Source organism: Hibiscus syriacus, unplaced genomic scaffold (genome assembly GCF_006381635.1).
Source record: "Hibiscus syriacus cultivar Baekdansim isolate YM2019G1 unplaced genomic scaffold, ASM638163v2 tig00110461_pilon, whole genome shotgun sequence".
In the NCBI taxonomy this organism is placed as follows: Eukaryota; Viridiplantae; Streptophyta; class Magnoliopsida; order Malvales; family Malvaceae; genus Hibiscus; species Hibiscus syriacus.
Window position 1 is genome coordinate 33,590 of NW_024062746.1, and position 15,106 is coordinate 48,695.

The 15,106-nt window shown below is 32.5% G+C and overlaps 1 protein-coding gene, 1 long non-coding RNA gene and 1 pseudogene across 2 annotated transcripts; all 3 read right to left on the bottom strand.

The window, feature by feature from the left end:
• Positions 1-2,320: 2,320 nt before the first annotated feature.
• LOC120126644 (50S ribosomal protein L24, chloroplastic-like) lies at positions 2,321-4,434 on the bottom strand. Its single transcript, XM_039144781.1, has 4 exons — positions 4,312-4,434; positions 3,419-3,457; positions 2,712-2,942; positions 2,321-2,581 (listed from the first exon to the last, which is right to left on the bottom strand). The coding sequence occupies exons 1-4, from the start codon at positions 4,432-4,434 to the stop codon at positions 2,360-2,362; spliced, it is 615 nt and encodes a 204-aa protein (XP_039000712.1). The 3' UTR covers positions 2,321-2,359.
• Positions 4,435-5,573: 1,139 nt separating this feature from the next.
• On the bottom strand, positions 5,574-8,636 carry LOC120126673 (annotated as a pseudogene).
• Positions 8,637-8,655: 19 nt separating this feature from the next.
• LOC120126674 lies at positions 8,656-9,574 on the bottom strand. Its single transcript, XR_005516476.1, has 2 exons — positions 9,396-9,574; positions 8,656-8,690 (listed from the first exon to the last, which is right to left on the bottom strand). It is a non-coding gene; the product is annotated as an uncharacterized LOC120126674 (long non-coding RNA).
• Positions 9,575-15,106: the final 5,532 nt, after the last annotated feature.

A 15,106-nucleotide genomic window follows, 5' to 3' on the forward strand; every position in this document is an offset into this window, starting at 1 on the left:
ATTATTCACATTTTAAACTAAACGCCTAAACTACCTATCGGGTTCTACGACACTGTCAACAAGCTCAGTTTTCATTGAAAACAAGACTTCAAATCACATAAATTACTAACAGAGCAGCAAACGAAACTAAAATCATATTAGGTTCAATCTGGGAAATGGGATCAAGACTGAACAGAGAGAGGATATCGTTTGAATTTAATCTAATCGTCGTCACCACCGGTGCGTAGGAGGTACCGGCTTTGGGGAGGAGAAGGTTATGGATGTGGGGCATTCACCACCGTTGGCATGGTCACATCACCGAGTAGTTTTCTCAGCTCTTCATCGTTCCTTACGGCAAGCTGGATATGACTCAAGATGGCACATGGATTTGGAACCAAACTTATTTTTCACCAGATAAACAATCTTAATCAAGCTAATCAAACAAGCTCAAGAGCAATCAAGTGTCCTAATACTCGTTTTTTCCCCTCGAATCAAGTTGAGATTTAAACAAACTTGATCGAGCACGATTCAAAATTCGAGCCTCGAATTCCGAATTGACTCGAGCTTCTCGTACCTTGAATTCGATCCGACTCGACTGCACCGTAATGTTTTCTATATATGCATGCATGTCTATATTTTCTCTTTTTTAACTCTAATGTTTTTTCTAAATAACTTAATCCAGTCTTAATATTCATAACCTTCTATCTAATTCTTAACAAACACTTGAATTGCATGTAAATAATATTAAAAGAAATGAGATGAAACCTGGATTTCTCACTGTGGCATGAACCTTATACATCTTTCAAGACGAAGCTCACCAACCATGAACCGATGTAACCCGTGGATCCGGTGACACAACTTCTATCTAATTCTTAACAAACAGAATTGCATGTAAATAATATTAAAAGAATGAGATGAAACCTGGATTTCTCACTGTGGCATGAACCTTATAACATCTTTCAAGACGAAGCTTCACCAACCATGAACCGATGTAACCCGTGGATCCGGTGACACAATACGTCGGAGATGGCGCCACTGCCGTCTTCTCCTCCGCCGGAGCACTAAATTCACCCTCCATCTTCTTAATACTCTCCTCTAATCAAAAGCTAAGGCCTCCCCCATTCAAACCGTATAAGTCATTAATAAATATTTATTCGACTTACTATTAAAATAATAATTAAGAGTTAATCTAACAACTCACCATGCATTAATTATATGAAATTGTCATAATCATAGAACCTTTATAGAAAATAACGAAGCATCGTTTTGTCATTATCTATTTAAATATTTCTTGATTGCTGCAAAATTTTAAATATTTTTTATTTAAATGTTTGTGGGAAAATTATTCGAAATAGTTATTTTCTTGACTCGAAAAAAATAAATGCATGTGAATTTTCACTGTTTCGTGAGGGTTTTGGTCATCAAGGGGAATGGAGGTCGGGTGGAGCATCATCGATAGCAAAAGACGACGGTCGGCGTGAGTTTAAGGGTTGAAATGAAGGTTTTCAAAGTTTTATTTCAAAATTTGTGTTTTCTTTTTAAATTATATATATATAATTTTAATTTTTTAGTTTTAAATAAAATTTCTTAAATTACCATGTTGTGATACATGTCACTTAACGGCCAAAATTAATTGTCTTTCACTGCCTGACCCAATTTGAGTTACGGAATGAAACGTTAGACACCAAACTGGAACGAAGTAAACGTTAGGCACTAAACTAAAACCAAAGGCATATGTTTGACACCTTTTGTATGTTAAAGCCTTTTTTTACTACTGAAATGATTCAATATATTCTACTATTTTTTTAATAATGTCAACTGAATTTCATTAATAAAAATATAGAAATCAAAATCACAACATATCTAAAGAGAAAATTAGAAACAATAGTCACAAAAAATTCTTACATAGAATTGAAATATTAAGCCCAAAGATACGACAAGAATGAAACCTTCCAACATCAAAACATCCAGTAACCTTCATAAAACTCCTTGTCTCTGTTAAACGGGACGCTTAACGATGTGATAAATGCGTGGTGAGCTAACCAAATAAGCAGACTTCTTCGAAGACGTGTGATATTCATTGATTGGATACAACACACCAAACATTTAATAGAATTAAAATTTGAATTAACTACCTAAGGTCAAACTCAAGTATCAATTAGATATCGACATAATATTAAAAACAGTATAAAACGCAGCAAATACTTGTACATATCAATGATCAACAGAAATATTTGCTGTTATAAAAAATGAATTGGCAATCTTCCAATATATTTCAAAGTAATTGAAGCATAAACATGTAAAGCCTACAGATAAAAGCATCTAGATTTCCGGGAGCCACAATATTTTCAAAATTATGACATTATAGGCTAGGCTAGGCTCAAGGGGAATCAGCTGCAGGAGCAGCAGCAGCTACTTCAGTTTTCTCTTCGGCAGCTTCCTTCAGTTTCTTCCAGTTTTCGTCACTGTCGATGATTTCTCCGGTCTTTACGAGGTACCGGACTTTTTTCCCGTCATCCAACACTTTATGACCCACCCGGCTGGTCACTTCTTTCTCTTTTGAATACAGCATCACATTTGAGCTGTGGATCGGTGCTTCGATCTGGAACACCATGCAATACAAGCATCAGATACATATAGGGAGGGAAGAAAAGGATGACCGCAGTTAAAATATTTGCGGTTTCTAGTAACTACAACCGTAGTATTAAAAAACCAGAATTAGTATAAATGACCTTGATTATCTGTCCCGGTTGACCCTCTTCTCTGCTCTTCATATGCTTAGTCTTGAGGTTTATATCTTTCACTACAATGGTGCTGTTATGCTTGAAGATCTTGCTTATCTCTCCAATCTTGCCCTTATCACGGCCTGAAATCACTTTAATCGTATCTCCGACCTTAACATGCATTTTATGCAAAACCGGAAGGCTGTTCGGTTTACATTCCTTCCGTTCCCATCGTTTAAGCTGTGAGATGCAAGGGGAAAAAACAAGGGATAGTAATACCATGGAAAACTAAACATGTTATACATAACAAAACAGGAGTCCCACAATAATACTCTTTTCAAAGACCATGCAGAATTCAAAATAATCCCCATAATTACAAGGCCGAAACGTATCTACGTAGAGCTCATCTGGTTAAACTAACAATGCATTTACTAGCATGAACAGACACGTAATTTGGATTAGGAAATCTAAATTAATATGAAAGTATATCCCTTTTTTCTATCGATGAAAGACCGAACATCTTCCCTCTGAAAATTCCACCATGAACAGTCTAAATTCGGATGTGTTATTGCCACAAAAACTCTACGGTACATAATCAAAGGGCAACAGCCAACAGCAAGTGTTCCTATGAATCGTGCTTTTTCCTCTTTGCATGGATATTACGGTTAAAATACGAAAAGAATTGCACAAAAGTAAAAGGGAAGCGGAGTACCGACCTTGACTACAATGAGACAAGGATTCTCTATTGGCTTGATCTGCATGGAATAAAAACAGTGAATTATTTTCCATAGGAATTTCCAGATCTCTCATTACGGTCAAAACGCAGAGTCGAAATCTAGTTTAAGAACAATGTTAGGGCCAAAGAGCTCGAAATTTCAAACGTATTCCCATGAATGCAAAGAGAATCCAGTGTTACCATATGTACCAACTGTAAATTAAACAAAGCACACTCATTTCATTTCTCTTCTTTCATCTGTTGTATTAAAAATAAATAAATTAGCTAATCCTATTCCCATGTGTAATGAGGTAAGAGGAGGTAGGATAGTAGGCTGCCCCAGCTTCCGTGGGAGAACTTCGGCAATAAGGGTTGAGCCTTACGCTCTACCAAATGAGCTGGACGAGCAATGATTGCACATAAAAGCCAGCAAGAAATCAAAGTTACAAGCTATGGAGCTCGTCAAGTACAGACCGATTTCTTGCCTGTGGACAAACTTATAAAATTTTAGGAGCCGGAAACAAGTTACCAATATAAAATATAAGAAAATGCCTAATTATAGGACAATTAGAATTTACATGGCGGCGGCCTCACCAGCCTCGTCGGTCCATCCCTGAATACCGACCTTTTTGACTATAAAAATTTCAAGCATAGAGATAACATATGACGACCTAACAAATCAAAATGACATCTCTAAACTGAAGAACATTCATCAACCTTACAAAGCACAATGTATAGCACATGAACACTTAATCACTATTTACCCTAGATACAAAAGATTAAAATTTATGAAACACCCATTTCCATATATACTCAAAGAACTGAAAACGAGTAAAATAGAGCAAAGTAATCGATGGAATTGAGAGGGAGAGGGAGAGGAAGAAGGGAACTTACATGAAGAGGGGAGAGAGGAGGTGATGACGATAATATGGGGTGTGGAAATTGTGGATACGAGGATAGATGGACATTGGTCCAAAATGAACTTTGGGCTTCATAATGGAATTCAATAAATTTCATCATTTAAAGGGTAAATTAACTTTTGGTACCTAATTTGTTCTTTTTGATGCATTATATACTTTACTTTTTTCTTAATGATGCAACTAGATATCTACTTTATTAAGGATGCAGTTAGATATCTAAATACACTAAAAATAGGTACTGCATTTCACATAAATATTATAATTAAGTACCAATAGTTATACTTAGGCTAATACCAAAATAAATGCTCAAACTATACTACTTCATGAATAGGTGCCTAAAGTAGTTTTGACTCATCTCGGTGTCTAACGTTACAAACGTTACCACTTTAGGTGCCCGAGCTGTCAATTGTGTTAATTCCCTCTGTTAAGTGACAAGTGTCACAATATGATAATTTTAAAAGTTTTATTTAAAATTTAAAAAATAAAATTATATATATAATATATATATATATATATATATATATATATAAAAACGAACATTTGAAATAATCTCAAAACTTTGAAAATATTCATTTCAACCCCTAAACTCAAGTCGAACCGTTGTCCTTTGCTGTCGACAAAGCTCCATCGATCTCTCCTACCCACAGCAAAACCCCTATGAAATCGTGATCGATCAACAGTCGATGACAATGAATCGACGTTTATACCCCGCAAACCCTATGATGAAATAGTGATCTCATACGATTCGACGGCCAATCGTCAGCAACTACGACGGCGTATGACTAGGAGGATGACAAGACTACATCAGCGGTGGTGTTTGTGGCCGAAAAGACGGTGGGTGGGTTAGATTATGATTCGGAGATTTTAAGGATTTTATTTTTTATATATATAATTTAAGAGAAATTAATTTTTTTTATAAATTAATAATATTTTATTTTCTAGAAAAAGTAAATTTCAAAATATCAGATTGTGACATGTATCACTTAAAGGAAGAAATTAACGCCGTTGGGCCTGAGCACCTAAAACAATAACGTTAGGCACCAGAATGATTTAAGAATTACTTTAGACACCTATTCGTGAAAAGTGGTATAGTTTGCGCACTTATTTAGTATTAAGGCTCATATTTATCAAATTCAAGATTAAATTACCCAAATGACTGAATTTGATGTGATATTAAGAACCTGTTTGATCAATATCATTAATTTTAAATCAAAAGAAAAAGGGTGGTATAAGAGTGTCTAAACGCTGAAGTTGTGTTTCTAAAGTACTAGTAATATACAAAAAACAGATCAACTAATGAAGGAGCAAAATCTAACAATGTTACAACAAATTATAAGCAGTCCTTTTACCCCTAAAGACTCACTCAAAAGATAATTCAAACACTACAAGGCTACAAGCATACCCTCCTCCACATCTGAACATTATACCACACAAAACAAAAAGACCAAATCCAAGAAACGTGTAAACAAACGGAAGAGCCACTGGGTTACATTTCAAAGGTGTCACCTTTGCTGTCCATGGACTCGTCTCTCTGGTGTTCGGTTGTTTGATTCTTAGTTTCCCCTTGCTCTAAGTCGACCGAGACCTCGTCCGCAGTTGCAGATTGGGACTTCTGATGTTTCTTCCCGTGTCTGTTTTAAGGATTCGGGTTAGCACTTGCACGATGTCCCTCATGGAAGGTCGTTTTTGGGAACGCTGTTCACGCATTTATATGCAAGAGCTGCTATTTCGTGAGCTCTTGCAGGTCGAATTTCCCGTCAATCGCGTATCCATGATTTCTTCCCACCCGTCTTTCCCTTCAGTACTCATAGCTGCCTGTTTGTTATATCACAGTGATTCACAACAACATGGATATATAAGCTTAAACTTTTACGAGAGTGTGAAAGAGAGATCTTACTAGCTCAACATATTCCATGAGACCCTGTAATGGATTTCTGCCAGCAATGAGTTCAAACAGCAATACCATAGCTGTAAACATCACTTTTCTTAGTAAAGGTCCTCGTAGATATATACTCGGGATCAAGATATCCGAACGTTCCTCGTACGTTAGCAGCGTGTTGTCGACCATCTCTTCTCTTGAAAGCCCAAAATCAGCTACCTGCTTAAGGCGGTTATATTCGATAATATACTTAACCGTACCAATCTTTTAAAAGGTTTATCCAACTTAACGCGAGATATAACCAACAATCTGCAGGAACATACCCTGGCTCTCATGGACTGATCCAACAGAATATTGGAAGACTTAATGTCCCGGTGTATTACAGAAGGAGCTGCCTGGAAAAGAAACAAGAAGAGTTTTGAATGTTTTCCGAAACACAAAATGAATTCTCAAGAATCTGTTAATACATGCCTGCAAACGCAGATAGGTTCATTTATAGTCCAAGTAAGAAGAAGTATTACCCATCATGAAGATATTCCAAGCCCCTCGCTACATCTAAAGCTATATGGACCCTAAAATTCCAGCTCAGAGGTTCATCGTTTTCACCTGCACAAAATGAAATTCAGTTTTCAATAGAAGCTAGTGTATACGAACCAAATTTTAAATGAACAGGCAACTATAAAGTTCCGCCTAAACCCTAACTTCTCGAAGCTTTATAATCAAAGCTAAATGCATACTCATAGACTTAGTTTCACCATACCAGTTCATTAGCACAATTCAAGTATGTAAAGTTTATGTGATGTTATCCCACATATTGAAGTACTTGATTTCCCATGGTCCTATATTCGAGTTTGGACACACCACCTATTACTTGTTGATTTTCTGTTAGATTCCTTAGTAAAGCAAAGTGTATTTTATGTTCCTTCCTAACCCCATGTGAGATTGACCACCACTTGTAGGTTGTCCATGTCGGGCCTTGTGAGCTACACGGGAGCGTAAGTGATGTAATCCAACCTCTATTAAGTACTGCCTTAACTATGGTCTTATATTTAAGTACTGCCAGCAAGGTCAGCCAGCTCATTAATCGAGTTTTTTAGCACTGACATAATAGTACAATATTTCAGCTTAGGCCATTCAAATTATACTAATCTTTCTACCGAGAGAGTTGACAGAGTACTTACAGTACAAATGAGAGGCCAAGCTGCCTTTACTCATGTACACATAGACAAGAATATGCTGACCCTTTTCCGCACAAAATCCGACCAAATTTACAAGGTTTCTGTGATGCAGTCTTCCCAACAACATAACCTGAAACAAGCAGAGAGTGCAGGAAAGAACAACAAAAAACACATGGAGAAATACAATCAGCAAAGCCATTTAAAAGGCAAACAATAAGTTCAGTCTGGAACTATAGACCGTCCCCACCTCAGTCTGGAACTCTTTCCCCTTGCTTGGAATCAGTAGCAAGCACTTTCACCGCGACAATCTCACCAGTTGACATCTTAGCTTTATAAACTGGACCAAAGGCTCCTTGTCCTATTAGTGTTGTAAAATTATAAGTTGCTTTCTGCAAATCCCTGTACGAGTAACACCTTGAACTAATTAGCAAAGAACAAAGTAAGGATAACACATTCATGCCTCAAACCACCCAACTACACTACTAGTTTTCTATATCAAGAATGAAAAGTGTAAGGGCTCAAGCGCATTCTTACATCCAGGCCATTAGCTCGGTTTTGGAGGTATTAGTTGCCTGATATTAAAAATATTGAACTGCGAGAAATCCAGTTAATTTCTCATAAAGAATGCTCACTTTTACTGAAAACAAACAACTTCACATATTCCAAAACAGGATACCTTGAAAATTCTTATCTATGGTAGGACACAAATACCAGACATGGTAAACTAAGTAAGTTGATTTACGAGTGGACCAAAAAAATATCTCCAATAGCAATTCACTCGTTTATCATATCACACCGATAACAAAACAAACCAATTACTAACATCTTGTTGACTCATAATTCACAAAAAACTAACCAAAGTATCTGTTAAAAATGAATTCTCTCAAAATTAACTATATGATTCATAAGTACAATAACTTTCAAAGAGACATACTTGTACGAATACTCGGGTATTCCAGACATAGAGACAACATTGCTTTTTCTAAGCCCGTTGAGCCACACCGACTTTCCATTTCTTCCAGATTCACAGGTGAATCAGGACCGATAGTTGAATCGGATAACATAGTACACGAATCAGCCCCATTAGCCCTGATAGGGATAGTTGCAGCTCTCCTGGAACTGCTGTTTCCTATCTGGGATCTCTTTCTATGATACCTGATACAAATGAGTGCAAAAATAGCTAAAAGCACACCGATCACCACTCCTATAGAAATCCCCAATGATCAAACCAGATGACTCTCCTCATATCTACTCCTTTCGCTATTTGCTATTCAAGCCTCCAGTCCATTGAAACAACTGCAAAGACAATTCTGGGGTCAAATCAAGCCAATTCTAAACTATCAAGACATTGATAATAAGAAGAGTAAAATTTAAAATCTGCAATGCAATTCAGAGTCAAATAATGTTAATTTAACGAAAACTAGAAGGTAAAGTTTAGAAGTTTCATGACATTTTTCACAGGAAATGGAATAAATGTCAAAACTGATAAACGGGACAAACATAACTTTCTGAATGGTGTTATACCAAAACTGCTCCAATTCACATGACCATAGAAGAAACAAATTGGAAATATCCCCAGAAACAAAATTCAGTAAAAAAGGAAACCAATAATTTTCCCAAAGCTTGTGATTTAAAAAATATACTTGATCTGATTAGCATTGGACAGAAACCTATTAATTAATATGAATCAAAAACTAAAATTTTCTGCTGATAATAGATTTAAAAACAAGAATATCATAGACTGATCTATATGGTTACTAAGAAAAAAGAGTTTATGAACTCCAAAAAGGTTTAAGGAAAGCAAAGAGCTTTTAAGTATAACCTATTTGAGTTTCTTTTACTTTCAGTTCCCAAGTTCTCTTCCTAAGCTTTCTCACCAAACAAACAGAGTAAAAAGCAAGAAAGGAAGGAGAAAATAAAACCAGAAAATAGAACTTTCAACCCATGAATACATGACAACCAGGCCAGAACAAATTAAATGAAACTAAGTTTGAAGGGTACCTCATTTAAAATACATTGCTTCAGTTACATGATCTCTTTGGAGCAAGGAGAAGGAAAAGAGAAAACAGTAAGTGTGGAAAATGATGAGATGGAAAATTCTTTGAGTGGGATCTTAAAGAGAGAACGAATCTAAAACTTGAGAACTGAGAAGGATGGATGTTTTTGAAAAGAAAAACTAAATAAAATCGGTCAGTATGTTTACATAGAAATGTTTCCTATACGTGACCCGCCGTTTGTATATTAAACGCGCGACTGCTCTGTAAGAGAAATGTTATATTAATTAGATGGGTAAATTATGCTTTTAGTACAAAACTATCAATTTTAATCCGTTTTAGTATCTAAAATTTCAATTTCTTCAAACACATACTTAATGTTTACTTTTTATTTCATTTTAGTATTTTACCGTTAAAAACTTTAGTTTTTTTTCTCATTTTAGTATCATGTTCACAATTGATAGTTTAGATACTAAATACGAATTTACCCTAATTAGATCAAGACTTAATCGTTTAAATACTTTTTTATTTATAATTATATACAACATTATTGAATTTTAATCTAGTAAATTTGATCATTTGTGTTTTGTTTTAATAAAAACGCATATTTGATACGTGTAATTATATTTAAGAAATTACGTTTATTTAAACCTTATTGCTTAAAATAATTTTATTGAATAGGTTTTAAATTTTAAATTTTGATTTAAAATTATCTTACCTTTTCTTATAATTGTCTGATAACAATTAACAGTAAAATTAAATTAAAATTAAGATGAGAAGAATCTATTTTGTTATGAGCTAAACTCGTGCTAGGAAGGATAATTAATAATCTCAATATTCCAATTAAGGCTTAGATTATGACTGATTTCCTCCTCATGGAGTTGGACCAATTCTGATTAAACTCCAACATCAAAACCAATAGCTTTCGTAAAAACTCCGAGTAAACCAAACAATCTGACAAGTTTCTTCGCTATACAATTCTGATTACATCGGCAAACAACATTTTACTAAAAAATGATATATAGCCATACGTGACTACTGACAAACGGGCATTAGGTCAATAACATTTATCAACTATTAGGGTATCTGGTGTCTTATTTTATTTAGTTTCACTTAACCTTTGAAAATATTTGATGATTTTTTTTTGGATTAAGCTAAGGTGGTTATAAAATAGCATCTGTTCTAAATACTCTCAACCATTTGATAATGAATGCTTAATCACCCTGTTACAGTCGCTGGTGCTCGAACCCGTGACCTAAGAAACAACAATAATTCTTTTAATCAATGAAATAAGTTGGTTCGTGCAATATTTGATGAAATTAGTTTAACTAAACTGAGATTATCACTTACATTATAAACAAAAAGAAGTTGTTGATTTTTAAGAGACTTCTTCGTATATATAGGAGGCAGTGGGTAATTGTCAACCTAACGCACCTAATCTGAATGGGGAGATTAAAATCCATAAATATATGAAGAAACATATCTATTTTTATAAATACAAATACATACATTCAAATAATTATTATTAAAATTAATTTTTTTAATTTGAAGTTGGTCTAGTGAGATGAGGCACTAGATTCCTTAAGCAAGGTCAGGGGTTCGAATCCTGACGTTTGCGAATAGAGCAAACTGAATTGGGAGGATTGTCTTCGCCTCTGCAGTACCCTATTTAAATTAATCGGTCAATAGATAGGATACCAGTGATTAATTAAAAAAAAACTTCAATTATAGTAAACAATAAAAAAATTATGACATTCTCTTGGTTTAAATTCAAAGATAATAAGGTCTTATAAACTTATTGTTTTTCAACTAAACCACTTTCAAAATCTAAACCATTGAATTCCATTGCGGTTGAAAATAAAATTCCTACCAAATTTTTTACAGCATAATTAAAATATATGAAATAATCAATTATTATTTATTTAAGTAATATGGTAGAGATTTTAACTTTTTATCAAATGAAAAAGATGCTTTTAAATAGGAAAAATACACCCAAAGATAATTACGGTTATGGTAACAAACATCTTATTTTTTTTAACGGTATAAATTATTCACCTTGTCGTTATATATTAACACATGGTATAATAATTGTTAGTGCTTAAATTTTATGTAATTTATCAATTGATCACCCATCGTAAAAAAAAGTAACGTTGATATTTATGTGTCATCATAAGATAATGTCATATTAATATAAAAAGAAAAAAACCCACATTAACTGTTCTGTTTATTTTAACGACGAGTAACCAAAATAGAATTTAAAACGTAATTCTAAGTATCATTTGAAAAAATAGTTCGATGGCTAAAACAAAACTATAAAAATAATCGGATGACTGAATGCGCATTTAATATAATATTTAAACACGATAGGAATCGAATATTAATTCATAAAATTTCAATAGATAAATTTCGCCAGCATATGATGGGTTAAGTTTTTTTTATTAATCTGTGATAAGCACAAAACAATATGTGTTTAAAGATAACTCTCAACCTCTTGACATTGAATGTTCACACCACCTCTAACATTCTCGGTGCTCGAATTTGGGTCCACGAGGAATGAAAATAATTTCTTTATCACATATGTCAATTGGTTCGTACGATGGGCAACGTATTTTAAATATTAAGGAAAATATATTAAAAGAAGGAAATCTTTGGATTATGTCCTTCAATCTTACCAACTCCTCCAATAGAGAGAAAGCACATTTGATTATTAGAAACAAACGGTCAAATGAGCCCTCAATCTTCAAAAGCTGCCTTTTTTTTTTAAGGCAAATCCGGCATTTGTCTCCTCCAACAACTGGAAAAGTTCTTAAAACACAATCCTTTTTTAACATTGCCTACTCTTTGCTTTACAAATTACTTGCTTTTTCATTTATTTTTTTCTTTGTTTTCACATTGGATTTGGATTTGATGGTATAACATAAATCAGCTTTGACACTAGGGTTTAAACTTTAAAAATAAGTTGTTTTATAAAATACATAAATGATCATTAAATAATATTAGAATAAATTTGTAGACACTGAGTTTTTAAAGTTATAAAATAATTATTAAATTTATCAAATAATTATAAATGACCAATATATGTTATAAAACGATGACCATTTTGTAACAAACTGATAAGTTTCGTTGACTATTTTATACTTATTTGATAAAATTTAAAATTATTTTATAATATTTCAATAAGTTTAATGACTATTTTATATATTTTTAAAACTTTAATGACAAAAACCATAGGAAAATCATAATTTCTTTAATGAATTTTCTCTCTTTTTTTTAGAAAAAAAAAGAGAGTCCTAGGAGTGGATGACCCAATAAAGTCTATCACTCTCTTAGCATGAGGTGAGGCACATATTCAATTCCATTCCATTCTTTATGTGTCCTCAATTGATTGTTCTCACATTACCTTGGAGGCAGAGATAACTAGGGGTGTTCAAATAACCGAACTAATTCGGTTAACCGACCGAACCGAATTAGTTCAGTTAATTTGGTTTGATTACCGAATTAGTTCGGTCGGTTAACGGTTAAGAAAATTTTTAGAATTCGGTTAACGGTTAATTCGGTTTGAATTCGATTAATTAACCGAATTAACCGAAATTAAATTTTAAATTTTAAATATATTATATAAACATATGTGCTCAGCCCAAACCATTTAAAACCCAATTAATAATTTAAGATCCAATAACTTTTAAACCTAAATCAATATTAATTAATTAAAAATTTATATAAAATTTTTATTTTATAATTATATATTATTTAAATTAATTGTAAACTGTTTTTTTAATTGAAAAATATTAAATATATTATATATAACATATGGGCTAAGCCCAAACTATTTAAAACCCAATTAATAATTTAAGATCCAATAACTTTTAAACCTAAATCAATATTAATTAATTAAAAAATGTATCTTAAAATTTTATTTTATAATTATATATTATTTAAATTAATTATAAACTTTTTTTTGAATTAAAAAAACATTTAATTTTTATATAAATTAGACAATTTAATAAAAAAATCGGTTAATTCGAAAATTAACCGAAATTTATTCGATTCGATTAATATTTTCGAAAAAAAATTTAGTTCGGTTAACGGTTAAAGAAAAAAAAGTTTGGTTAATTCAGTTATGGTTAATTCGGTTTGGTTCGGTTTTAACCGAATGAACGGCCCTAGAGATAACCCTACCATTTTCCTCCATTGCTTATTTTTGGGGCATGTAATTTTGGTCGCATGAGAGTGAAGCAAAGTTGGGTCCAAGGGGAGCATGTGAGTTTTACACATGTGGGTGCATGTGCCCTACATCTTTCAAAACAAAGACTTAAGCATTTTTCATTTGGAAGATAAGATCCCAATTATGATCCTTTTTAAATAAGGATCATATATAAATTGAGTTAAATGTGTAGATTTTTGTTTTGTTAGAGGGTAAAAGTCGTTTAGTAATTAAATTCTAGATTAATATCAAATGTCTACTAAATTTAATAGAAATTTTGTGACATATCAATTAAGAAGATAAGCATTTTTTTTGGTTATAATAAGAATAGTTTAGTATGATGTTCATTTGAAATGAATTAAATCATATAGATAAGACTAAAGATAGCTATTTTACTCAGATTCAGTGGTTTTGATCTAATTCAATTTGATTGGATCAATTTTTATTTCGAAAATTTGAATTTGGACCAGATCACATCTTTTAGGGTGTGGTTGGATTGGATTAGGGTTTAGGATAAAAAATTAACCATACCCGACCCAACATGATATTATAATCATTATGTATATATTTAAGGATAATTGTAATAACATATTTTCCTATTTTATTTTTTAATTAGATTTTTATTTTACTTAAAAAATTATATACACATATTTAGGTCAGATCAGATGTGGATCTTAACTTAAAATATTAAAAAGACTAAGGTGAATGACTTCAATTTTCAAAATAATTTTGAGTTGAATATAAATCTGACCCGACTCGAGTGATGTGATCATTAAGTAAGACTAAACCTAGAAAACAACATTATCCAATAATGTAAAGAGAGAAAAATATGGGTTTGTAATTGGGCTTGAGAAAACCCTAAATGAGTAAACGCAGGCTTGGTGTTGGTTGCTAATTTGCATGTATATTAAGATAATAATACGGACCTTATACATAAATTAAAAATACTATATTGTTCACGAAAATGTAAATTTAAATATTCGACTGCAATCTTTCAACTTTTAGAGTAAAATTATAAAACAATTTTCGAGTTCAAACAACTATATTAATAAGATAAAAAATATATAAATATATTAACATACTAAAATTAATAAATAAATAAATATTACCTTATAATTATCTCACGTAATTTAAAAAATTCATGCTCTTAATATATAAAACAGTCCACTATATGTTGCTGATGTGGCAAAAAGAAAGATTCCCTTATTTTGCCACAAATTGGAACTTTTTAAATTAGGGCAAATTACATCATTGGTCATTATTGTTTGAGTAAATTTTTGTTTTTCTCATTGAAGTTTCAAAAGTAACAAACTGATCACTGAAGTTTTCGTTTTGTAACAAAATGATCACTCCATCATTACCTCCGTTAAATTGATGATGTGGCAACGCTAATAAAGAGATTAATATTTAGTTTAACCCTTAAACTAATATTAAAACATCAAATAAGTCATTTCAAATTTACCCTAAAACTTTTTAATTTGAAAATAGAAGATATTGTATCCACCCTTATCGAA

Excerpts from the sequence above, each read along its gene's own strand:
- LOC120126644 (XM_039144781.1), bottom strand. The coding sequence starts at position 4,434 with ATGAAATTTATTGAATTCCATTATGAAGCCCAAAGTTCATTTTGGACC. Across the intron at positions 2,943-3,418 it reads CTTGTCTCATTGTAGTCAAG|CTTAAACGATGGGAACGGAA; the intron begins GTCGGTACTCCG and ends TGCATCTCACAG. Across the intron at positions 2,582-2,711 it reads AACCGGGACAGATAATCAAG|ATCGAAGCACCGATCCACAG; the intron begins GTCATTTATACT and ends ATGGTGTTCCAG.